The sequence below is a fragment of the Dermacentor variabilis genome, chromosome 2 (assembly GCF_050947875.1).
Source record: "Dermacentor variabilis isolate Ectoservices chromosome 2, ASM5094787v1, whole genome shotgun sequence".
Lineage (NCBI taxonomy): Eukaryota > Metazoa > Arthropoda > Arachnida > Ixodida > Ixodidae > Dermacentor > Dermacentor variabilis.
This window is the reverse complement of record NC_134569.1, coordinates 2780632-2806939: the sequence shown is the minus strand read 5'-3', so window position 1 is coordinate 2806939 and position 26308 is coordinate 2780632. Positions and strand designations below refer to the sequence as shown.

At 50.6% G+C, this 26308-nt stretch overlaps 2 protein-coding genes across 9 annotated transcripts in view; one reads left to right on the top strand and one right to left on the bottom strand.

Moving 5' to 3' along the window:
* Positions 1-26308, top strand: part of LOC142571288 (parathyroid hormone/parathyroid hormone-related peptide receptor-like) — a 1032566-nt gene that overhangs the window by 147228 nt on the left and 859030 nt on the right. For 7 of the 8 annotated variants that reach the window (XM_075679539.1, XM_075679537.1, XM_075679534.1 and 4 more), the window contains exon 1: positions 18385-19496. The exons of the other annotated variant lie outside the window; for it this stretch is intronic. The gene's annotated coding sequence lies outside the window, so the exon portion shown is untranslated. Of the gene's footprint in view, positions 1-18384; positions 19497-26308 lie in introns of those variants that run through there. 8 annotated transcript variants of the gene reach the window in all.
* LOC142571292 (uncharacterized) overlaps positions 1-26308 on the bottom strand; it is a 233736-nt gene that overhangs the window by 168026 nt on the left and 39402 nt on the right. Inside the window, exons 3-4 of the mRNA XM_075679541.1 lie at positions 17099-17178; positions 17003-17041 (exon numbers count right to left, since the gene is read on the bottom strand). Coding sequence (XP_075535656.1) covers positions 17003-17041; positions 17099-17174 — 115 coding nt within the window. The 5' untranslated portion in view covers positions 17175-17178. The remainder of the gene's footprint in view (positions 1-17002; positions 17042-17098; positions 17179-26308) is intronic.

The window sequence follows — 26308 nt, the reverse complement described above, 5'->3', positions numbered from 1 at the left end:
AGGCTGAGGGCCACCTTATGCACCCCCCGTAGAAGTGTCGGTATAACCTGGACTTGTCAGCTTCCGTTAAGCGTAAACATGGCAGCGAGTACATAATTCTGCTAGTACAAAGGCCTGAACAAATCGGAGAGTGTCCTCCTCCTTCATGCCCTCGTGCTTGTTAGTAATCCTATTTAAGAGTCTTAGTGCTTGTTGTGTCGCCTTCTCCAACGTGCTTAGCGTTTTAGCATTGCGCCGTTTGTTTTGGATATAGAGTCCAAGGATCCTAATCGTAGGAACTTCTTGGTTCGGCTTCGCTCCCGTTAAGGTTGTGCTCTCCGGTTTTGGGCTGAAAGCACCCCGGCTGCCGCGCGGCTCTCGAAGTAAAAGTAATTGATTTTTGTGGTGAGCATCCTAGTTCTCTAGGTCTGACGTTGTCTTCAACTATTCCCACTGCTGGCTCTAGGGTTTCTTCTATGTGCGCGTCGTTCCCTTTGGATGCCGAGAGGGTGACACCATCAGCATAGATCCTATGTATGAGATCTGGGATCTGGGACAGCAGAGGTGGTCACCCTCTCATCGTCAGATTAAAGAGAAAAGGTCCTTGAGGGTTCCCTCAACTGCCTAAATGAATGCTGTTCGAACGCAGATCACCAAAGTTGATTTCCGTTATCCTGTTCTGTAGGAAGTCTCTGACATATGAGTAAGCGCGCGGCTGATGTAGCTGATGTAGCGATTGTAGAATAGCTGTATACGTAATGTTGTAGAAGGCTTTTGTCCAGTCTCACCCCAATATTGCCTTAGCCCCCGCCACAGAGACTCGATCTAGGACGTCAAGCTGAATATGCAGCAATGCGTCCTGAGTCGACAGCCCCGAGCGGAAACCGATCATATAGGGTGGGAAGCAGGCTATTGTCTACGATAAAGCTGCGGAATCTATTAAAAACAACATGCTCCATAAGTTTCCTAAGCAGGAGGCAAGGGAGATGGGACGGAGGTTCTCTAAATACAAGGTTTTCCCTGGTTTGGGTATGAAGATAATCCTCTCCTGTTTCCATTGCTGTGGGAGCATGCACTTCTCCCAGCATGTGTTCATGTATTACGTTACAGCCTTAATGGAGGTATCGTTTAAATTTCGAAGAATTTTATTGGTGATCTGATCTGCTCCTGGGGAAGATAACTCACCTCCGCCCTACGTTTAGGCGGAGGTGAGTTATCAGCCTGGCTAGACTATGCCTGTGGGGTTGGGCAGTGATTGCCAGATTGTGTCCACGGCGGGCTGATTAGTGTTAGGTAGGACCCAGGTTTTGGGCTCCTGATAGCGCTGTAATCGTTTTAGCTGGGAGATTAATTTTTCCTGTCGTAGAATAACTTCACTTAGCTGTGCGATTCACGCCCCCAGGGCTTCCATTTTTTCTCCTTGTCTGCAGCCAGCTGGGGAGGTCCACTAGTCCAGGTCACCTGAGTGTTTCTGGGTCATGAATTAGACCTCGTCCTGGTCAGCAGTGGCGGGCAGGAGAGGGAGCGGCTCCTACTTCGTGCAGCCTCCGGCTCTTGGCGTTTTTGTTCCCTGGTTCGGCTGAGTCTCACTTGAGGTCCTCCCTGGTCCAGCGTTTGTTGCTGAGTAAACTCTGGCAGCTGTTGTTGTCGGCGCCATCGGATGACCGGTGCAGTCGCGACACGTCGCCCACAGTCTTTGTAGGTGCAATTTGCGGGCCTCCGCAAACTACGCACTTCGGTTCATGCTCGTGTTCCTCCAGAGGATTGTGTTCTCCACATCTCTGGCACCTCTTGACCGTAGGTGTAGGGCATATAGCCTGGCGATGGTCTATATCCCGACACCTACTACAGACTTCGAGTTTCGTCTCATACAGCAAGCAGTGCATAAGCGCCCCTCTGTACTTCACGTAGTAGGGAACCATTGGTCCTTCAAAGACAATGATAACAGAGTTAGTCGTGCCTAGACGCCCAGCGTGCAGTACTCTGGGGTCTTGTCCGGCAAGCTGCTTATCATATCTATGCGGGAAAATGTCTGGGCGCATGTCATCCAGACGTATGAGGAATCATCCAAGACAGAGAGGAACGAATTGGGACAGCAGACATGGGACTAGACAGAAACTAAATACAGATAGTACATAAAAAAGAGGCGCCACGCTATTGACACTAATCTCAGTGCAGTTCTGCGCCACTCACAGTTCCAGTGGTAGTAGATACGAGCTGCAGAGGTTGAGTAGCGTTGGCTGGGGCGTAGCTCAGCCTCAAGTCGCTACGACAGTGACGGGAGCCCGGGTGCAGCCCGGCCTCCGGAAGGCAGCACATCGATGGTCACCTCAACACAGACTGCCTCGGAAGCGTCAGCAGCCGGGGCAAAGCCCGGACACGGCAGGATCCGCCAGGTACCCACCGAGAACAGCGCTGTAAGCCAGGGCGAAGCCCGGTTCAGCAGGGGCAGCACCGGGGTTGTCGGGACTTGGCCCGCCGCTCGATCCGCAGTCGCCGGCGAGAGCTTCTTCTGCTATCCCGCTCCGCTCAGCTTGTCGGTCCCGTCGCTCGAGCCGATCTCCCAGGACCTGCGCAGCAATCACGCGCACACTCGCGCTTTTCGGCCCCGTGAACCGGCACAAGCACCGATTCCGACGACCGCCCACATCAAACGCCGTCCTCCTACTACAATGTGCTTGCGTGTCATACCCGCGGATACCACGTAGAATCCATTTAGATGAATCTTCTGGAGCAGTGACGTAGGGGCTTAGTTTGTAGTGTTTTCCGCCAAGCGAGATCGCTGGCAGGGGACTTTAGGCCTCAGATCGTCCTTCGTTCGGTGTTGAATTCAGGACAAGGTTCTGAGCTCGCTTCACCTTAACCACATCCGGCATAGTCGTGGCGTCCGGGAAATGTAGAGTTTTTCTGATGGTGTCAGTGACTTCAGCTTCACCCCAGACGCTAAGGTTTAGTCCGTCATGTGGACGAGCGATGATTTTGCAGTCGTTGGCAGACATCCGCGGCGATGGTACACGCTGACGATGCCTCCGCCAATCAGCTGTTTGAGACGCCTCGCTCGTTGCGACGCTAGTTTTTTTCGACGCTGTCTGCGACGCACTGACCTTCTTAGGTGTGCTTGTCTCCGTAGAAGCTCCGGAGGCAGTCTTCGTCCTAGCATTTCCACGTCCAAGGGCCTTATGGGCATCCATCTAACCAGGTTGGTCAAATTCTTCTGGTGAAAGCTCAGTGGCCTCCACTACCACTTCCATGGTGGCGGAGTGGTGGTCGGCGCCGGTGGCTCGACCAGCGAAGCTGGCGCTAGGCTAAGGGCGGCTGCCGAGTACTTCACGAAGAACAACACGTGTGTTTGCCGAAAGAACGGGTCCTCCGCGTGCCGGACGGATTCCGCCGTCGACGGTGATTGTTTAGTGCTCGATACTTGGCAATAGCCGGTCGCGGGAGTTCGAAAAACGCGGAGCTCATGAGAAGCGCGTCCACTCGGTGTGGCACCCTAGCTGACCTACCGGAAGATGAGGCTATGAGGCTCTAGTGTTGTGTCGGCACAAGGACACGAGTCTGGGGGAGCTAGCCTTTGACAGCTTCGCTGTAAAAGAATTGATTCACAGTGGAGGAAAAGAACTAGGAAGCTTATCAGCAAGCACATGCGACCGGTATAGGAAGTAACATAGCAGCAAAGAACGCCAAGCAGAAAGTCAGGGAGCGTGAGGGAATCTCTTAGGTGGTGGCAATGGAAAGGAAACCTGCTGTGAGTAAGTATTTAAAAGGAAAAAAATGAAATCAGGAAAAAAATTATGATAACTCAAATGGGAGCGAGATCGGAATGTTTTAGAACATGCCCGTATGAAGCGAGATACAACACGGAAACAGAAGCACGTGCTTGCTACGGCAAAGCTAGGGAAACGGTGGAGCATCTTGTTTTTAGAATGTAAACATTAGGCAATATAACAAAAAGAGGTTGGTGGGGCAGCCCACTGCGCCGTACCAAAGGGGACGCTTATAGCACACACGCATCCATTCATTCATCCGAAGCGCGACAGAGGAGTCCCGATGCAGTACACTCCTCTTAGATAACTCCTTTCCACAGTGGAAATATGTTCGTTCGCTATATTGATTCAATGCTAACGCATTGTCTTCATACGCCATCGTGAGACTTACTCTGCCGCATTTCTTTCTTTCTTTCTTCCTTTTTTTTTGCTGTTACTACCTGCGCCTGCGTCCCGAATGAAGCTTTTTTGGGAGCTACTGCATTACCACGGCCGTTCGACATTGTTTTTCATCGAGTGGTCGTCGCAGTACAAAGCGAGGGACGCGACGCAAACCCAGCGCACGTTGTTTTACGAGAACCCATCACCAGAGGCTGTAACCACAACTGCACTTGCTATGTCTTTGTTCGGGACGTCCTGCTCCTAAAGTCGCTAAACATTCTGCTCTTCTTTTTAGAAAAAAAAAACAAGAAACATGTAGAGTCTTTAGTTGTAATGTGAGCACGGAGTCTTTCGTATGGATATGAGCCACCACTAAACCATGCGATTTCTGTTCTAGTCGAGGCCACGTCAGGTCAGAAATGTGGTTTTTGCGGTATGAATCGAACTTGTTCATTTTGAAGTAATGTTTCTCACAGCTCGGCAGGCCAATTGGGGCTCTAGATCCGCTCTTAATCGGCAATAATAACACGATTCCTCCACTCCAAATCATGGAATGTAAAATAATGGCTCCAAAAGAGTGTTTCACGGAGTGGACGAACGCGAATAAGCATTATCACCCTCGATGAGCGTGATGCAGCTGATCTGCAATTGAACTGCACAACTACCAGCTCATGAATAGCTTCAAGAACACAGTGCCTGACACACCCCGTGCTGCGCCCAATGTGTTATACTCAAGCGTAGCCAATGATACCCACCACTGTATTCTGCCAACTTATTTCCTAGGTATACTTTGTGGCGCAAAATACATTTGTTGAAAAGGGACAGATGAAAGGGAGACAGTGAGGCGCCAACTGTCGCGCTTCAATGTCTCCCTTTCGTCTGTCCCTTTACGAGAAATGTATTTTGCGCCACAAAGTATACCTCGGAAATCTAAGCACCAACTTGGCCAAGAAGTCCTTTTGCCAACTTATTATTGCGATAGCAATTATATGCACACTACAAGGGCAATTCTGCCATCGTCGTGAGATTCCGCATAAAGCCCAAGGGCGATAAAATCGTCGCGGCGCGCCGTATGCTGTATGTGCTAATGAAATTGTGCGAGGGTGAGCCGGCGATCGCGGCTCAATCTCGCCCACGCAACGGAGGAAAGCGGGGAGGAAGCGCGCCGCCTTCCGCAGCGCGCAACTTTTCGGGGGAAGGGGAGAAAGGGACGAGCGCGTTCTACTCCGGGCGGCCCGGGCGGACGAGCGCGCGCGACAGGGCCGCTGTGTCTTGAAAGCCATCTGCAACGGGTACATAGTCCGTGCTGCGCTGTTTTCGCGACTTATTTCTCGTTGATGCGAGCGTCAGCACAAAAAGTCAATTGGCTCGCTACTGCTGCCGCGTTTTGACAACGAGTTTTCGCAGTCATCGAGTGAGATGTACTCACCTTTGCTCGTGCGCGCGTGACACCATGCTTGGTAATTTAGTTAGTATACCTATGTTTACAACTTTATACGGGCGATAAAACTGCTATGCTTCCTGCAATCAATGCTCCGCCTTTCGGACGAAACTACGACTTTTTCTAAAGAATGACAAGAAAATTAGCCGAGAAATATTCATGCATGTTATCTGTGCATTATAAAGGGGCCATCAAACGCGTTTATAAAAATTTCAGTGCCATTCCGCTCTGTGCCGGTGGATGACAATTGAAGCTGTGCATGTGGACCCGTTAATAGCGAACTGTCCATTGCTGTGCGTCAAATGCTGTATGCACATAAATGACAGGATAGGCGACACTAGTCGCTCCTCCACGTTGTTGAGCTTCGGTAGATAATGAGGCACTGCGGTGTATATATACCCATGTATTGTTGCAAAGCGTGGCACGACACCTTTTACTAACAAATCCTGGCTCGTAGAACAGGCAGGCATCTCACCGCACTCCGAGGGAACACACTGCTTCACCGTAGCCAAGGCAATCACGCGTTGGTCGACGTCCCGCAGTGCAGCAATGGTTGTGAGCTAACTCAAAACCAGAAGCAGTCCCACGCAACACAGGCCACACAAAATTGGTTCCCCACAAGCTCCCTCTGAAACCTGGCCGTTGCTCTGGTGAAACGTTTAAAGTTTGTGGGATCGGGGCCACATGGACGGTTCGCATTACTTTCCGCCTTGCGGTCCTTACGGGCAGCACGCCTACGGGACCACCACCATGGAATAGCGGAAGGAAAGGAAAGGAGATACGCAAGTGTTTGGAACGCCGACAAAGAGAGGACGGTGCGAACGTAGACGTGGCCGACGCGGGTCAATGTGTAGTATCTCTTCTTATCAGCTTAATATATGATTTGCAAGTTGGCGGAGTGCTTACAGCCTGCTTCACCTACGCCGCCGGTGGGCCCGCTATTGCGCAATCTTGGGAATCAGCCTACGTAGGGGGAGAAATTCTCGATCTACGCGGCTCGATACAAGCACGCAATTTTTTTCAGAATCTAGCCATATACCGCTTCGCTGTGATAGTCATAGCATCGCCTCACTGATAAAGGACGTCCTCTGACGAATCTCATGCCGAGTAAATATTTCCAATCTGTCCATTATAATTGGAGTTGTTGCACGGTTATCCGGACTTCAGAGTGAAAGCTCTGCTACACCCATGTCTCGCAAACTGATTCATCGCGTCGCAACGAGGCGGACGAGCCCGGGGAGCGTTCGCTTCAGACGTACTGCGCATCGGCTCTGCTGATTCTTGGCCGGAGTCACGAATAACTTCACAGTACTTCACCAAATTTCTTACCATCTCATCTAGCAAGTCACCCGGCGCACGTGGAAATCAATTTCACCTAGGTGGGCCGATTTTTGGCAATTTTAGAGCAGGTTTTCACCCCACCACGTGGGCGACGCCGTTCAGTCTAACGGAGACGCCGACGCCCGTCGGCGTGGAGACTGCTCCCCGAGGCAACATGGACGTCTCTACGCTAACCCAGCGTGGCTTAGACCCGGACCCGATGTCTTGGACGATGGTTACGATGACCAAGAAGCGAAATTCTGCGATTATTTCGAATATTCCAAGCCAAGCTCTCCTTAACGCGGCCGCTCACCACTTGCAAGAGAAAGCCAAGATGGCGGCGCCCTCCACCGCCCCGGCCTCCAGCATCCCGGCCGGCATGACGGAGCCTCTCACCTCACATGCTGCGGGGACCAAGGGCACGGTCTTAATGAATTGGAAGCCTCGCCCGCTACTAAGACCCAACCCAGACGACTGCGGTTCGTTGTAAGGTCACGTGGGCATATTTACTTGCACGAAGCCTTCTCCTAGAATCGCTACGGGACCGCTTTCAGGGCTTACCTCCGGTCCGAGCGGGCAGAGACCGATTCTCCCTTCGAGAGAACAAAATCTGATTGCGATCAACACCCGGATATCGCGACGGTGGACTGAGTGACCGAGGATTTTGCTGTCAACACCGAACGCGGAACGGTCCCGCTCCACGGATACCTACGGCAAGATGGCGGAAACGTTTGCCACGGCGTCATCGGGGTGTGCAACTCGGACGCGACGGAGACACTTCAGCAAAAGGTGCGTTGGAGAGTAGGCACCACTGTTAAGGTGAGAAAATTTGGCACGTCGAAGAAAGCGCCACGTTACCTTCGCTGGAAAGAAAAAACCGCGTTTTATTCACTATGCCAACATCGTCGCGCCGGTCAAACCCTACTATTCTACGATCCCGACCTGCGGCAAGTGCGGTGCCGTCGGCCATAGGATGGCCGCATGCCCAAACCTTAGACAGAACACTTGCGGCCTGTGCGGGTAACAGATTCCTCTCGTGGAGGGGGTGCAGGCCCCTCACGAATGCGTGCCCAAGTGTTCAGTGTGCGGTGGTCGACACGCCACCGCACAATCTTGTAGTTCCGCAACTTCAAGATGACCGCCCAAACGGGCGGGAAGACAAACATGGTGGCCAAGAAAAAACGCCGCCATCTTGAGCTTTCCGGTGAGTCACCGCACCGGGACGTCACCATGGATGGATGGATGCTATGAGCGCCCCTATGGGACGGGGCGGTGGGTCGCGCCACCAAGCTCTTCCTATTACACTGTCTAATGTCCTACGTAGGTTAAAAAAGAAAAAAAAGAAGAAAGAACACTATGACCTCCCATAACGAAATTTTCTAGCCCCCTATTGCGAACTTTGCTTTTGTGCGTCTCCGTTTGTTGTCGTTTCCCTACTTTTCTTCCACCAATCTTCCGATCGCCTCTTACTAATCTCTATTACGGACGTGTTTACTTTTCCCCTGCTCCTGTTGAACCCAAGGACTTCAAGGAAGCCAGTGGTGCCTAAACCGACCGCTGGGCAGACGTCTTTACATTCTAATATGACAATATCCAAGACCGGCAAATCAGCTCCCCCTGACAGAGGAGCCGGGAATGAGCCGATGACTCCACTGGCACCGCACGGCGGAACGAGGAAGCAGTCGACGGCGCCACCACGCGGCGAGGTCGGGGCCTGCGCCAACGCTGTGAAAAACGAAAAACAGGTGAGCGGCACGGGCAGGGCTGCTTCCTCCTTCTCTTCCTCTACTCCTCCTGCGGCACGCAGGGCCGAAAACATGATCGAGGCTATCCAGGCACAAAACGAGATGCTGCTCAAGAAAATTACAGCACTCGAAGCAAAACTGATCCAACCCCTCTCTTCCCCTGCAGTAGAAGTAATGGAAAGTGAGACAGAAGCACCAGCGGAAGCACCTGGCGCGGTAGCCGCTCTCGAGGCCCGTATGAATACCCGGATGAACGCTCTCAACGCCCGTATGGACAGCCGGAACAACGCTCTTCAAACCCAAATCTCCGCGGCCATGAATGCCGCGATTGCCAAATTGGCGGAAACCATTCCCTCTTTTATAACTCAACAAATCACGCAAACCTCTCACACCACCCGGTGATCCGGCCAAATTAAAGACGTGTCCAGCCAGTACCCCAAAATATTTCGACGACAACTCGATTGCGATGACGAAGACAGTTGCTGACTCTCCGAAATGGAGGATGATCACCTCTCCGTGAGTGCCGGCTCTGGAGCATCGTCTTCGCAATACCTTGCCAGTCTTACCGATCATGCCGGGCACCCCTAAACTCAGTAACTGCCCCAATTTAAGTTGGCTATCCCCACCCTAATTACCCAGTGGAACAGTCGAGGATTCAAGGCCCGCGCTAAGCGGGCCAACCTACGATTTTTCCTCACAACATTCTAGCACCTTCCTGCTGTGGTAGCCTTCCAGGAGTCAGGGAGGGGCGCCACACTTACAAATTACACCACGTTTCAGCAGGACCCCCTCTCCTTTATCTGCGTGCATAAAAATTGGACGGCAAACCTCGCTTACCTTGGCCACAAAACAGAATTCTCGTACGTGATGGTGACATTCCTTCCGCTACGAAAACAAGACCCGCCCCTACACGTTCTCCACAGTTATTGTTCCTTTAAACTAGCTAACATCACTTTCGCACACCTTTTCAGCCGCGCCTTAAAGGCTGCGGGCATCGATCCCCTGGTGATTGTGGGCGATTTCAACGCCGCCAGCACACTTTGGGGATACGCGTGTGATGAAAAACGCGGACGTAAGCTGGCGCAACTTATGTCGACGCTGGGCCTTACTCTCCACACCGACCCTGAACACCCAACTCGCGGGGATAACTCTCTGACCCGGGGCACATGTCCGGACCTTAGCCTCACCAAAAACATTCCATTTGCAGACTGGGTCAACACCGAGGAAACCCTCGGCAGCGACCACTGCATACTCAATACAACCATTCGCACCGATCCACTGGCAAGACCTTTCGCACAGGAAAAATTGCGCGATCGGATCAAATTCTGACAAACGTGCACCAACTCAACCCCCATTCAGGAGCAAGGGTACCATGTCTGGTATCAGCAATCGGTTTCCACCCTTCGCTCCACGGTAACCAAAATTCAACTATCAGAGGCGACCCCGGAGGTGGACAACCACCTCCTTCACCTCTGGGAGGCCGGCACAGCCTTGTCCACCGGTGGCGCTGGCAAAAACAGAACCGGAAACAAAATTCGCATTGCCGAGCTCGCCCAATGAGTGGCAGAGTACGCGGCCCAACTCGCCGACTCTAACTTCGTGGACCGATGCAACACGGCCGCGCGACAAATGTGCAGCCGGAGTACGTGGCGCCTCTTCCACGCCCTAGTCGACCCCACCCTAAGTCGAGCAGAAACAAAACATCTCCAACGAGCAGTTTACAGCTTCGATGGAGACACCTCAAAATTGGCATGCAAACTCCGAGATCAATACCTCTGTACTCAGCAGCCCACCCCCCTCCCCGAGGGCCCGCGTACTTGTATGCAGGCTCTGAGAACGTGGAGATGGGCCAACCGTTCCAGCTACAGGCGGGCCTAGCAAAAATGAAGCGATGAACCGCCCCGGGAAGGGATGAAATCACAGTCAAATTATTTGCAAACCTTCCCGACTTTGCCTGTACTCCACACTCCTGGCTTACATCAACTTTATTTGGATCGTGAAACACCCCTCCCACTTGATTGGAAGACCACTCTGGTCACTTTGATTCCCAACGCTGGTAAATGCATCAACACAGAAAACCTCCGCCCCAACTCCCTTACTTCTTGTGTGGGAAAATTAATGGAGACGATGGTGCGCGACCGGCTGTATGAGTTTCTGGAGAACAAGAATGTTTATACAGGCACCATGTTCAGGTTCGACCCACGCCGGTCCACACAGGATGTCTTGCTTCAACTTGACCAAGAAATTTTCGACCCGATCGAATATCCCTTCAATCGCAAAGTAGTACTCGCTTTGTATTTGAAGGGGGCCTTCGACAACGTGGCCTACGAAATTGTAGCGGCAGCAGCATCGGCGTCGCACGAGAGATGACGTAAACGCGCGCGTCTACACGAGGCTCGAGCGGCTGGCACGCTCCGGCACGGGATAGCGTTCCGAAAGAGATTAAAACGATTAAAAAGCGATCGAGTGTCGTTTCTTCCTCTCCTGCGAGAGCTCGAGACTTTACCGGTCTACGTGGTCGCTCGTCGCCACAGTTTGGTTTCTCCAGACGTGATACTGCCATACGCTCCTGTGGTAGAGACGACCATGGACCAGACCAACGCTACGAGAGCTCAAGGCCAGAACGCTTCCGAGGAACGCGGTGAGCCCTCCTGTTCCGCCATCGCTGTCCGCCTCCCACAGTACTGGGACCAGCATCCTTCGGCGTGGTTTCTTCAGGCCGAAGCGTAATTTCAATTCGCTGGTATCCGCTCTCAAGCCTGGAAGTTCCATTACGCCGTCGCAGCGCTCTCGCCCGCCGCCATTGACGAGGTAGCAGATTTGTTGAACTCCCCATTGTCTGCCGCCGCCTATGACGATCTCATGGCAGGACTGTTACAGCGCACAGCAGCTTCACAGCGTTCTCGCATCCAGCAGCTTCTGTCCGCTGAAGAACTCGGTGACCGACGCCCTAGTCAACTTCTTCGCCGAATGAGCCAGCTGCTCGGAAACAACGCGAGATCCATCGACGACACGCTGTTGCGCGAATTGTTTGTGCAACGACTCCCGGCTAACGTGCAGATGGTCCTGGCGACAGCCTCTACAATGGACCTTACAGGACTTGCCGCTTTGGCCGACAAAGTCATGGAAGTAGCCACCCCAACCATCGCAGCCACGTCACCGTCTCCGGGTGACAATACAATCGCTCTGCAAACCCTTTCCTGCTCTTCCGCAGTGCAATCTCCGCTCGACTCCTCGTGTGAGCGCCTGGAACGCATCATCTGTGGAGCGGAACATCGCCGCACATCTCGTCGCCCGCGCAGCCGTAGTTCCAGCAGATCAAGACGCACGGGCACCCGCAATGAAACCTCAACTTTAATGCCTGGCGTTTGCTACTACCACCGCCGTTTTGGAAACGACGCTCGTCACTGTCGGCGTCCCTGCGCTTGGCAGGGAAACAGGCCGGCCGACCTCTAACGGCTATGAGTGGTCCATCCCAACACACAAGTCGCCTTTTCTACGTGACGGAGAGTTACGGGACAACGATTCTTAGTCGACACAGGTGCTGACGTCAGCATTCTTCCCTGTCTCGATTTTGCAAGCCGTCAACGGCACCAGGATTCCAGTTTTCTCGTCACTCTCCGTCATGCTAAACCTTGGCCTTCGACGAGCATTCCGCTCGATTTTCCTGGTTGCAGACGTCCGTCATGCAGTCATTGGAGCAGACTTTTTGCATAACTACGGACTCCTTGTGGACATCCAACGACGCCGTCTCATCGACTCCGTGACCCAGCTATCCGTTCCCGGCGTCGCATCATCAGGCACATCGCCCATAGCGCCTATTTCTGCCATGTTGGACGAACCTTTCGCCGCGCTCCTACGCGAGTTTCCCACCTTGACGCGCCTGCCGGACTGGACGCATCCGGTGCAACATGACATGTGCCATCACATCGTCACATCCGGCCCACCGGTATATTTCCGACCCCGGCGTTTGTCCCCGGAGAAACTCAAGATCGCTCGCGCGGAGTTCGAACACATGCTGCAACTTGGCATCATCCATCCTTCCTCCAGTAACTGGGCATTGGCGCCCATGCGGCGATTACCGGGCACTAAACAACGTCACAGTTCCTCATCGCTACTCTCTACCGAACATTCAGGACTTCACGATAGCGTTGCATGGTGCGACGATCTTTCCTAAGATCGATCTCGTTCGTGCCTACTATCAACTACCGGTCGCTGAAAAAGACATTCCCAAGACCGCCATCACCACACCCTTCGGTCTTTTCGAATTTCTCCGCATGCCTTTCGGTTTACGGAACGCGGGCCAATCGTTTCAGCGTTTCATCGATTCCGTCACCCGAGGTTTGCCTTTCGTTTTTGCAGACATTGACGACGTTCTCGTCGCAAGCTCTTCGGCAGAAGAACATCTTCACCACTTGCGGTTGTTGTTTTCACGCCTTGCCAGTAAAGGAATTGTCATCAACGCCGCCAAGAGTAAATTCGGTCAACCTGAACTCGAGTTCCTCGGTCATATCGTAGACGCTAACGGCATTCGACCACGGTCGTCCAAGATTCGCGTCATCGAAAACATTCCTCGACCGACCACACTCACCAAGCTTCGCCAATTTCTCGGATTCGTCAATTTCTACCGCCGATTCATTCCCGAGTGCGCACGACTTATGGCTCCGCTCATAGAGTTTCCTACAAGAATTACTAGAGGGAACTCTGGCGCTGCAGTCGTTGTCCTACCATGGGAATGATGGGAAGTACATGGATTTGTCTGATCTTTGTGCTTGTGGATTCAGACGTTGTTGTGGCTTTGTATATTGCGCTATATAAATTTTATTGTCGTATATTTTTGCGCAATCTATATTCTTCGAAGTGCAGAAGACGCCGGGAACGCGTACAATTGCTATTAATAGCAACGATTGAGCTTGTCCAGGTGGCCAAAGCGAAACGCGCCAAGCGTCTCAAGGCACTGGCATGCCCGCGATAAATTCATAAGGGCGTTTCATTCAATTGTTGATACATGCGTCCGTGGCTTAATGGTTTCAACATTAGGCTTCTGTGCTAGAGTCCCTGTGTTCGAATCCTCCTGTCGGGCAATTTTAATATATTTATTTAATTATTTGTTGCGCAATGTACTGTTGAAAATGACGAGTTTACAAAGTCGCAAAGCCGTTTGAAGCCAAAAGGACGAAGTTTAGGCAAATCCATGTACTTCCCATAATTCCCATGCTGGGACAACCACTGCCATTGCAGCTCCCGTAGACACTAGCGCCAGAGTTCCCTCTAGTAATTCTTGTAGGAAACTCTATGGCTCCGCTAGACGCTCTCCTGGTAAACGAACGCAAACAAGTGCTTCAGTGGACTGAAGAGGCCGCCGACGCTTTCAGGAGAGTCAAGTCCGCCCTCGCCGACGCCACGCTGCTTAGACACCCAAAGCCAGACGCACCCACTGCCATCATGACAGACGCTTCCAACACCGCCGTTAGTGCCGTTCTGCAGCAATTCATCGACAATGCATGGCATCCACTCGCTTTTTTTTCCAAGAAACTGAAGCCTGCGCAGTCCCGATACAGCATGTTCGGCCGTGAATTACTCGCTGTTTACCTGGCTATCAAGCATTTTCGCCATTTCCTCGAAGGCCGTGCATTCACTGTCTTGACTGACCACAAGCCCCTTGTGCACGCAACGAATCGTTCGACGTCCTGTTATTCGCCCCGCGAGATTCGCCATCTTTCCTACATCTCCGAGTTTACAACAACGTTCCGCCACATCAAGGGCACCGACAACATTCCAGCCGACGTTCTGAGTCGTGTCAATGTCATTTCCACGTTGACATCGGAACCTTTCATCATCAAGGCCGACTTACTCGCCAGTCAACAGCGTGACGACACTGAACTTCGTACACTCCGGAATTCGTCAATGTCCCTTAAACTGGAAGACGTCATTGTGACCCCAGATGGTACGTCCGTCGTCTGCGACACTTCTAACGACACACCTAGACCATGCATTCCGGCATCCCTTCGCAGACGTCTATTCGAAACCGTGCACAACCTGTCGCATCCTGGCATACACGCGACACAGAAGCTTCTTTCCAGTCGTTTCGTTTGGCCTCGACTAAACGCGCAAGTTCGCGATTGGGTTCGCTGCTGTTTGTCGTGTCAACGTTCGAAGATCCAGCGTCACCCCATACCGCCTGCCAAGTATTTTCTTCCACCGGATGCTCGTTTTGACACTGTACACCTGGACCTCGTCGGCCCTCTCCCACCTTCGAAAGGTTACTGCTCCATACTGACATGCATCGACCGTTATACACGGTGGCCAGAAGCTACACCTATATCTGACATCTCAGCGCCCACTGTTGCAGCAGCTTTCGTGTCTACGTGGATCGCAAGGTTCGGCTGCCCATCCACAATAACCACAGATCGCGGTCGGCTGTTTGACTCAGCACTCTTCAACGAGCTACTCAAACTACTCGGAACGACACGTTTTCGCACAACTGCTTACCACCCGCAGTCCAATGGACTAGTTGAACGTTTTCACCGGCATCTCAAGGCCTCACTTATAGCACATGAATCGCCGGACAAGTGGGTCCTGCATTTGCCTCTCGTCTTACTTGGCATCAGAGCAGCACTCAAGAGCGACCTAGGTTGCTCCTGTGCTGAGCTAGTCTACGGCACTCACCTACGCCTTGCGTGCGATTTCTTTGTCGCCACCCCCAAAACGCCTATGCCATCACCTGCCGACTACGCTGCCGAACTGCAAGCTTTCTTCAGCCAGATACGCCCCGTGCCTACACGTTCACAAGAAGCAAGGTCCCCGTACGTTTCTCCCGCACTCACCTCTGCTACCCACGTTTTCGTGCGTAACTGTGCCGTGTGGAAGCCTTTGCAACCACACTACTCCGGGCCATATTGTGTTCTAGAGCGTCGTCCGACGACGTTTGTTGTGAATGTCAACGGCCGATCAGACACAATTGCCTTGGAACGTCTCAAACCCGCTTACATCGAAGCACCCGCGCCATCAGCTCCACCAATATGCGACGTCACCCTGCTGCATCCTTCGCCGCCGCCTGCGCCCGCGACACCCAAGACCAATGCCAAGGCACGCCGCGTCACGTGGACTTTTCATCGTTCGTCGAACTTTCCTCCTCTCTACGGGAGGGGAGCCCTCTGTAGCGGCAGCAGCATCGGCGTCGCACGAGAGATGACGTAAACGCTCGCGTCTACACGAGGCTCGAGCGGCTGGCACGCTCCGACACGGGCTAGCGTTCCGAAAGAGATTAAAAAGAATGCTACGCTAAGCTATTCCAATAAATATTTCCCAAACGGATTGCGGCCAAAACACCCTTAGCCACGTTAGGCAATTTCTCACTGACCGACAATCATACATTCGGATTCAGGACAGCGAACACGGCCCATATCATTTAGGTACGCAAGGGACCATGCACGGAGCGGCCGTCTCGCCCCTCCTATTCAATTTGGCAATCATGTGAGTTCCCGCTCAGCTGGTGAGGGTCGACGGCAACCAGCACGCGCTGTATGCCGACGACATCACAAGCTGGAGTAAACACGGCTCGGCAGGAGAAATAGAGGCCACCCTGCAGCAAGCAGCGGACATCGTAGACAACTACGCCTGCCGATGCGACCTTCAGTGCTCCCCGACCAATTCTGAATTGGTGCATATACGCCCTTACCAAAGTGCACGACGAGATCGACACGACGAGATCCGAGTACTGGGGCTCTTTATTCACAAAAATTGCAGAGATGACACAACATTGGCCAAATTTCGTGACGTGGAGGACCAGGTGGGCCAGATGGTCCACCGGGTTTCGAACAAGCGCGGGGGGTTACGACGCAAAGACTCCTTGCGGCTCGCACATGCATTTGTAACCAGTCGAATCGTATACTCGGCTCCATACCTCCACATACGCAAGTTTGACGACAATGCACTCGAAGTCATTATCGGTAAAATCTTCAAGCGTGCCCTCTACCTGCCGTTCAGTACCTCTAACCAGTGCCTCCTGGGCCTGGGGATGGTGAACACCTTTACGGAGTTGCGAGAGGCACACTTGATGAACCAATACACGAGACTTTCTAAAACGCAGTCGGGTCACCGCCTCCTTGCCCGACTACACATCCATCATTCAATAGATGCGGAAGGGCCCGTACATATCCCATCACAGTGGAGGTGTGCCCTGCACATGCGCCCCCTTCCAGCCAACATGACACGAGAGGACCATAGTGGCAGACGCCTCGCGCGTGCGGAAGTCTTGGCTCACCACTACGGACACAAACACGGAGTCTTCGACGCGGACATCTCCGGCCCGTCCCATGGGGGTTGCTGAGTAACCCAGGGGACCAACTGCAATGATGCTCACTGACCTGGATGGGCACAGCAAGTGGGTGGGTCTACAAATTCATCTGCAGAAAACAAAAGCAATATTTAATTAACAGTCTCGGAAGAGAACAGCAGCTTACCATCGGTAGCGAGGCACTGGAAGTGGTAAGGGAATACATCTACTTGGGACAGGTAGTGACTGCGGATCCGGATCATGAGACTGAAATAATCAGAAGAATAAGAATGGGTTGGGATACGATTGGCAGACATTCTCAGATCATGAACAGCAGGTTGCCATTATTCCACAAGTGAAAAGTGTATAACAGCTGTGTCTTACCAGTACTCACGTACGGGGCAGAAACCTGGAGGCTTACGAAAAGGGTTCTACTTAAATTGAGGACGACGCAACGAGCTGTGCAAAGAAGAATGATTGGTGTAACGTTAAGGGATAAGAAAAGAGCAGATAGGGTGAGGGAACAAACGCGAGTTAATGACATCTTAGTTGAAATCAAGAAAAAGAAATTGGGGGCATGGGCAGGACATGCAATGTGGAGGGAAGATAACCGATGGTCATTAAGGGTTACGGACTGAATTCCAAGGGAAGGGAAGCGTAGCGGCAGAAAGTTAGGTGGGCGGATGAGATTGAGAAGTTTGCAGGGGCAACATGGCCACAATTAGTACATGACCGGGGTAGTTGGAGAAGTATGGGAGAGGCCTTTGCCCTGCAGTGGGCGTAACCAGGCTGATGATATATATATATCCAGGGTGTGTATGTAGCTTTATAAATATTGGTTGCGGAAGCCGGACAGTGCGAGGAGATGGGTAGCACGTAGTTCATCCTATTAAGCAAATAAAAGAAGTCTGCATGAAAAATTTCGTTGCATAGCTATGGGAAAGCTCCGCTGACTAGCCGCGAAGGATATCGCAATAAAAAAAAAATTCCTGCAAGAAAGTCGGCACATCAACTTGTGATCAAATTGCACGTATAAGCAATTGCTTGATCAGACCAGTTGATGTGTCGAGAAATTTGTTAAAGCGGTGTTTCATTTGCGCAATACACGTTGCTGGACTAACACTAAAACACGTTGTGAGGTTAGTTGGTGCATAGCTTTCAATAGGTGAAGCGCCAATAGTGACGACACACAAGAAGGCACACAAGAAGCGCCTTGTCCTGTCTGTATTGCTTTTTGTGTGCCGTCACTATTGGCGCTTCACCTATTGAAAGTGGGCTAACACGATAATTTGCCGGAATCCCTGCGCAGCAGTAGACGATGACTCTTCCTACCCGCCTGTTGAAGGCGCGCTGCGCCCACAGCAGCCCGTCGCGCGGCGGCGATCGCATTGGCGCGCTACGACCGAGCCGCGACAGCAGCGACCCCCCGCCGCCGTTCTCCGGCGCGCGCGCACTCGACGCAGAACCGAACCGACCGTCGCTGCTGCCGGGCGACCGCCGATGCCGTGAGCGCCGCCGCTCGTTGCCGCCTTGCGAAGCCCGGACTCGCCACGCGCCGATCCGCGCCTCGGCGATCATCTTGTGTTCGGCGGTTTTGTGTGGCCTACCGCCGAGTTCTTCTCATTGACTCTGGCTGCGGACCATTTGCACGGACCTGTTATCAACAACAATCGCCAGTCGGGCAGGAAGATGCGAGCCCCGTTCCACATCCGGTACCAACTTCCTCCACTTATGAAACGAAAAATGGCGCCATCTGCACAGGTTTCATAGAAGCATACATTGCAGTGCCGTAAGAAAGAAAAACTTAAGGCCCTCGTGTAGCTCTAGAGTTGCGTCGGCCAAAAATGTTTGCCTCGTGCCATAAGCGAGTGACGAAGCGACGTTCTTTATTTTTTTTTTGAAATAAGCAGGAATACGCTGGCCCCTACTTCTTTTTCTACAGACTATGGCCGCCAATTGTAAAACATATGACGCCGAAGTATACACGTGGTGAAAAAGTCGCTGTCGCCACCCGTCACCACAGGAGAGCGGCGTGCATCATTCGGAAGAAGCGAGACAGGAAAGAAGAAAACGGTTTTATCCAACGCAACTGACTCACGAACGTGACGCTATACATATAAGTCTCGGCTACGCACCGGCTTGCAACAAAACAATGCTGCCTTAGACTGGCTGCAACATAAAAGTCACCCCAAACTATGAAAAGTGTCACTGTCCGGAATGTGAAGCCCTCGTAAGACCAGTCGCCTGTATTGGTATCTTGTGCTGTTAAGGAAAGAATTCGCTAACTGATCGCACACCAAAGGGCCCATTTCAATACAGTAATACCACTGACGTTCTCCCCCAATATAACGTGCCGAGGCTATTTACTGAGTTCGAGTGTTCTTGTAGCTGCGCTTTCTGTCTCGGTGCTCCAATAGGGCTTTAGACTCCCTGCGTGGAGCACAACTTCAAACAACGGACACCCAACGACACTTTTAGCTTGTGAGCGGATCCTACAAGTCTGGACCCTCTTCTTGGAGAGAAAGCCTCCCGCACGAGCTTCGCCATTGTGAAGCTAACGCAAGGTCTTCTCATTTGGGACTGAGGTGAGTGATGGCGTAGTCCTTTATTTCGTTGGGCAGTTTTCTCGTGTATATGTGAAATTAATGGATGTCAGCGTATTGTATTTAATCCGAGACACACACACTGTGCAACATTCAAGAGTACCTTGCACTAGCTAAACATGGGACCAGACTATGGCATTTTCTCACTTATGAAGTGAACATGACGATGACGCCGTTGAAAGCTAGTGATACAGAATCGAATTGCACAAAGGACCTCCGCGCTTTTTAAACAGACCAATTCTCGAAAAGCAAGAAAGTTTGCTTATCGGTCACGTCAACAAGACTGCATTGCTATTTCTACTCTCAGCTTTTCAGGTGCCTTTGCTTCGAGTTCGTACGTATACAAGCACTTTTGTTCATTTTTCTTGCTGTTTTAGACTTCAGCTCAATCATCTTTCTGAATGTGTTTTTCGAAGGAGACGAGAACATTTGTACTCGTTTGACTTACTAAGTTATTGAAGTAGCGTAATTTTCACCATTCTTGTCCAAGTTGTCCACGAATACCTTTTTTAAACTGTAGCATCGACACTGAAGCCGTGTCGTGCGATTCTCTGAGCTACACGTGAAACCGCCGAACCTTTCTCCGACGCACTCTGTATGTGACAATACCTTTCTCGAAAAGACAAAGTCACTCAGTTGCCTCAGGGCCCGTCGCCTGTTTAAGGGGCAAATCACAAACTGACATGAAGAGGAACTACGTCGTACACTAGAGCTTCACTGGGAGAGTAAGAACTTTGATTTCGAACTTATACGAGCTCCCGGACTTCCCGAAGCAAATTGTCATCGGAAATAAATAACATCTCGTCGCTCATTCGATGAGGTTGAGGCCATAACCTAAAGCTCGAGAACGAACTTGAAAATCGCATTATTGGCTATCTTGGAAAGATCTGGCTCACATATCTAATTTGCAACCTTGCATACACGCAAACACGTAGCTAGGCATTTTCGATGGCTAATTGCCACGTATACATTAATATATACATCTGTTCTACCCTGTGCCAGTATAAAATGTGTTAGCGGCATACCTACCTACTGCGCGGACAGGTTATTACTGTGCCGTGCCCATCCCTACATTGTGTGCGTGCGTGTGTCTGCGTGTGCGTAAACAGCAAGGAGATCTTTATTTCCGATAACACTTTTTTCTTCAAGCCAGATAGCTGCTATGAGCTCGAAAGCAAAGCTCAGTTATTCTACTCTCTAAACTCAGCGCTATTTTTCCTCTTAAGGGCCCGGCTGGTGGCTTTAATAACTTCAGCAGTCTGGATCAATTCAACCATCGCCTTTTGCCAAAGCTTTCCCTTGAAGCTAAATAACAGAAAGTACATGTGTTTTCGTAAACGAAACATGTGAAAATGGGAAAGACGTCTTGCATAAATGCGCCACGTAATATCGCAACAAACATTATTGTTTTACGTATCGAGAGTAGCCAAATACTGGGCATTCGCAAGGTTGCGCTCAGAATTCCAAATTTTTATAGCCGGTCTATGCAAGTAATTTGTTCTTATGCGTAGCGCCTAAAAAAGTGTTCTTAATTTTAGATAAAAATCTTAATTACATGTTAACACCTTGCATACTCGTTGGAAGCCCAGCACTAGGTTTAGTAAAAGAAATTCCTACTGCATTTCGGCACTATAATAACAAAATATTCAAAGCGATAGAACGAAAAATTGTAGGCGTAGCATTAACATACTTTCAGAGAGTCTTTCAAAATATTATAAATAATAATTTACATTGTAAGTCATGTGCACGTGTCTGCTAATATGTTGGAGCTTGGTATATGTAGTCCATCTCCTGGATAGATTTCCCAATTTACAAGTGACAGAAAAATATATACAATCTATTCAAGGACAAAGTAATCATGACATCGTCCCGCAGGGCAGCTTACATAGTCCGCTTCCCTGAAATTGTGCACTGGTGGCTTTACTGCAAAAAAGTACTGTCTTGCTTAGAGAGCTAATTGTACACGGTTGAAGTCAGCATCAGATCCGTTTCAGTCGACATTCCAAGAAGGTATTCCTGTCATTGACAACTTCCTAAATGAAAGGGACATGGTTCTATATCATGCGAAGTTGTTTTGCCTTTCACTGTTGTGAAACTTTGTTTCACTGTTGTGTGTTGTGAAACATTTTCATTTTTAAGGGCGAGGCATTATAATTATGAAGCGACAGAAATTCCTTGGCGTTATTCAAGACCGACGGCTACCAGAAGTTTACGCCTCAGTTCAAATGAACAACCAGTCAACTTGGTTATTAAAGAGCTTCGCCGACTAGCCGTAAGATGGGAGAGAGGGGGGCGCACTTTTAATAATGCACTAATTAAGCAAGAAATAGTGTATTCGGCACTTATTTGTCATGACCTGCCGCAAACGTCTGAGCAGCGTCTCCAGCGTCAACTGGCGATAGGCCTTACGGGTGGTGTCTCGGCGTTCCTCGAGCAACCTCGAGTCCTCTTGTTATCGCTGAGAAACGTCATCCAAATGGCCAGTAATAACAACGGCGGAATCTTGTTTGCACACTTACCACATTTTTACGCAGCATCAGAAACAAACACTAAGCCACGCCCTTAAGAAAATGGACAATGCTTAAATATTTTGTTTGGAGACGACGACGATGTTATTCTTGTAGAGACCACAGTTCCTTCGCGCTGCAGTATTTTCGTTTTTTTCCCGTGTTTTACTGGGGTACAACGCTTCCATTGCCACGGCAATGGAAGTGTAGTCTGCAGAAAGCCGACGCGACGTGACTACTTCTGCTGCTGATAGCAAGAATATTGTGTTGTACTACCCTTCAAGCGATGACGCCTCAGGTGAAGAATGCTTCGAGAGAGTGGTACACCTGAAGGCCAAGAGAAGAAACATCAGCGGATGGTCATCGTCAAGTAAGTCAACCGTCATGCCACAGCGAAGGCCATCGGCGCACATAATTCTTTTTGTGCCGGGCACACCTGCCAACAACCTCGACCACCTTATGCGACAAGCGATTTTCTCTTCTCTGGAGGCTCTTGTCCCAGGCGAAGTCAAGGATATCAGAATTAATATTCAAAAGAACGTCCTGTCTATTGATGTCCGCAATTGAAGCGCAATCAATGTTTTGATGGCAGTAAAGCTCCTGGGCAACATCTATGTCCACTACCTCATTCCGCAGGAGAACGAAGCCACGGCTGGTGTTTATGATATTGACGCATCGATTAGCGACAGCGACCTACCAATCTTAATCAAACCTGCGACATATGGTGCATCCTTACTGCAAGCTCGGCGCCTTGGCAATTCGACCTGTGTGAGGATCGTCTTAAGAGGTGACTGCCTGCTATCACAGGTAAAGGTCGGCCACTTTCGGCATGTGGTACGGCCTTTCGCACCCAAATCACTTCAGTACAGAAGGCGCCAAAGAATTGGGCACGTCAGTGCTGGTCTGACGAAATTCAACGATATGACTACGGTGTTCCGAACAACACGACACTGACACTTGCCCTGCAGCGAAGCTCAAGTGCCTAAATTGTCAGGGCTCGCACGCTGCATCTTCAAAAACTGTCTGCTCCTAAGGAAAGAGCAGAAAATCTTGAGAAAAATGGCCAGATACGGATCATCACACAGAGATGCTTCTGCTGCGATAAGGCGACATCGCTCCCGGAAACGAAAGTCTACGAAATCCTCTTCTGGTTCAAAGAAGAAGCCTCGACCGACAACGCCGCCTCCTGTTCCATCTGTCTCCAATACGAGCACGAATGTCAGCGAAAAAAGCACCCATGCAATTCATGCTTCATCAAGTGAGGTATTGCCAGCACTGCCGAAGACATGCCACGCACCAAAGTCACAGCACATGACTCGCCACTTAAAGTGTAATGGCGCTGCAGTTCACCACATGCGAGACAAGTATTCACAAGTGTGCTAAGCTAAAGTTACTCACGAATGTCATGCGTCTACTACTGACAAACAAGGACACTCCGGCTGCTTGTAGCGCACTGCAAGTACTGGATACGCTTACTGCAGTGCGTGAAATCTTCGCATAGCATCATGGGCCGCCCCTCGCTGCCCTTCCACAAGGAAGTTAAGAAAACATCTCTATTTCAGTGGAATGTCCGTGGCCTCAAATCGAGAATTTCAGATTTTAGGCACTTTGTCTTCGAAAACCGTTTTCCCATCCTCGTAATTTCCGAACCAAACGTACAGAATATCATACGCACTTTGGCTATGAGCCATTCATGTCCTCTACCTGTTGAGATGTCAGCAAGGTCATTCTTCATTGTACATATTAGATGCCATCTTACATACATGTTGCACCCAGTACCACCTCACCACGAAAACCAGTACGTTTGTTGAATTGTAAAAATCAAGAAGCTTACGTTCACTCTCGTCGCTGTCCACATTGCTCCTTCAAGTTGCTTCGACTCTAAACGATTGCGACACGCCGCCATACAATTCTCGCCGGACATTTTAATGCTCACCATCCGCTTTGGAGGAGCTTGAAGACGGACTTCAGGGGAAGGAGACTAGCATCCTTTGCCACACAGCACGACCTTTACTGCCTCAACTATGGTACGGAATATTTACGAGCGCTTACATACAGCTTACATACAGCAGCTACCTAGACTTGACCCTCGTTTCTCAGCACCTTGAAACAAATGTGCAATGGTTCCCAGACATGGAATAACATGGAAGCGACCACATTCCCACGTACTAGAAGATCAAGGGACTAGTTAAATACTTCTCCATGACTCTCGGACAAATTGACTGGTCGGCGTTTTGGTCAGACATGGAGAAAGTATGTCAGAAAGGGAACCATTCTAGTCCAGACCACGACATTCAAAAAGTCACGGAAGACGCTACGCGCGGTTTTCAGCCTTTCCCAAAATATGAATAAATTGAAGCCCAACTACAGCGACTACGAGCGATTCACCGGCGGGCTGTAAGAAGATGCAGAACTAAATCCATCTGCGATCTCAGAGAGACAAGGCGGATGCAAAAGATTAAATGCCGCATTGATGCATTGCAATCTCAAAGATGGAAATGATTCTGTGAGTCGTTGGTTCCACGTCAGCGCTTATCTCAGATATGGAGAACCGTGCGTTGACTTCGCGTATAACTGCAACAGCGTGTTCCTTTCAAATCTCTCGCTTTGCGCCAAGATTGCAGAGAAATTGACATTGCTCAAAAATGTTGCTCAAGACTTGCCAGCTTGCAGCCCCAACGCACACTTACACAATGTGTCATTCGCGTGCCTCGGGACTCCCGCATGGATGTAATGTTTTCGGTGGAGGAGCTTGAAGCACCACTGGCGAGTTGCAGGCGCTCTTCGTCACCTGGGCCGGATGGCGTTAGCTATGCGGCGCTCGGCAGACTTAGACAGAAAGCACGACTTATGTTGCTAAACCATTACAACGAGTCTTGGCGCAAAGATTCGGTTCCATGTGAATGGAAATGCAGCTGCTTGGTTTCATTTGTCAAACCTGGTAAATCACCGTTAGATTTGTCATGGTACCGCCCCATCGCTCTGGCCAGTAGTATCGAGAAAATAATGGAAAGAATGATTTTGACGTGCCTGGAATGGTACTTAGAAAATTACAACGTATAACCAGATGCTGTGGCTGGCTTCCGGCGGGATCGCTCATCCATAGATAATGTCATTGGTTTGGTCACGTTTCTTCAATATCATAAACGTCTGAAACGACTTCCTTCGGCGTTATTCCTTGACATTAAAGGCGCCTATGATATTGTAGCACATTATGCCATTATCGAGGCTCTGTTGAAGTCGTAATTGGTGGCCGCACTTTTCAGTGGCTGTGCGGTTATATGACCGACAGGCATTTCTTCGTGATGACCGAGCAAGGCGCCACGACTCAACACCAAATATTCCGTGGAGTACTGCAAGACGTGTTGGAGGGGGGGGGGGTAGCCCGACCATATTCACCCTATTGTTCTTTGGCCTAGTCAGATGCTTGCCCAACACAGTTCAAGTATCAATCGATGCTGATGACATCTGGATCTGGGCGTCTGCTGTAACACGACAGCTGGTACGAGCAAGGCTACACAAGGTAGCTACGTTAAAATCCCTGCTCTTGCGAAAACAGAACTTAGAACATAGAGCTGTCTTCAGAGAAATGCTGCCTTGTTACATTCGCTCGGAAGGCAATGAAGCCTTAGTCTGTAACTTTCAATGGGCAAGCAATTGCAAACGCACGGAAACATCGCTTTTCAGGGGTAATTATCGACCGCGACCTATTGTGGAGCCCGCACGTTTCGTACCTAAAAAGAAGGTTAGTGACAATAAGACATCGCCTCAAATTTCTCAGCGGAAAGTCATGGGGCACATTGGTGCGGTCAGTGCTGCAGCTTTATAACGCCTTGTTTCTCGGTTTCGCAAAAGACAGCCTCCCTGTGCTTAGTAACACCTGCAAAACAAACCTGCGTGTGCTTGAGGGACTGCAAGCTCAATCCCTAAGGACGTGTCTCGGTCTTCCTAAGTGTGCGTCTACAGTGCCAACGATTTTCATAGCCCTAGATCACCAAATACCAACGTACTTAGCCACCGACGCTCCCAGGGCGCATATTCGGCACGTTTCTCGACTATTTCTCACCATCTTGCTTTACCTGCAGAAAGGCCACACACAGCTTTCAGTCGTATAATTGTTGCCAATCGTACTTCTTTGCCATTGAACTACATTCCTGCAGCAAGACCGTCCTCACGTTTATGGTGCCTGCATAAACCTGAAATACGACTCATCATCCCAGTAATCCCTAAGAAAGATAACATGCCGTCGTTTGTCCTGAAGCAGGCCACATTAGGACTTTTACATGG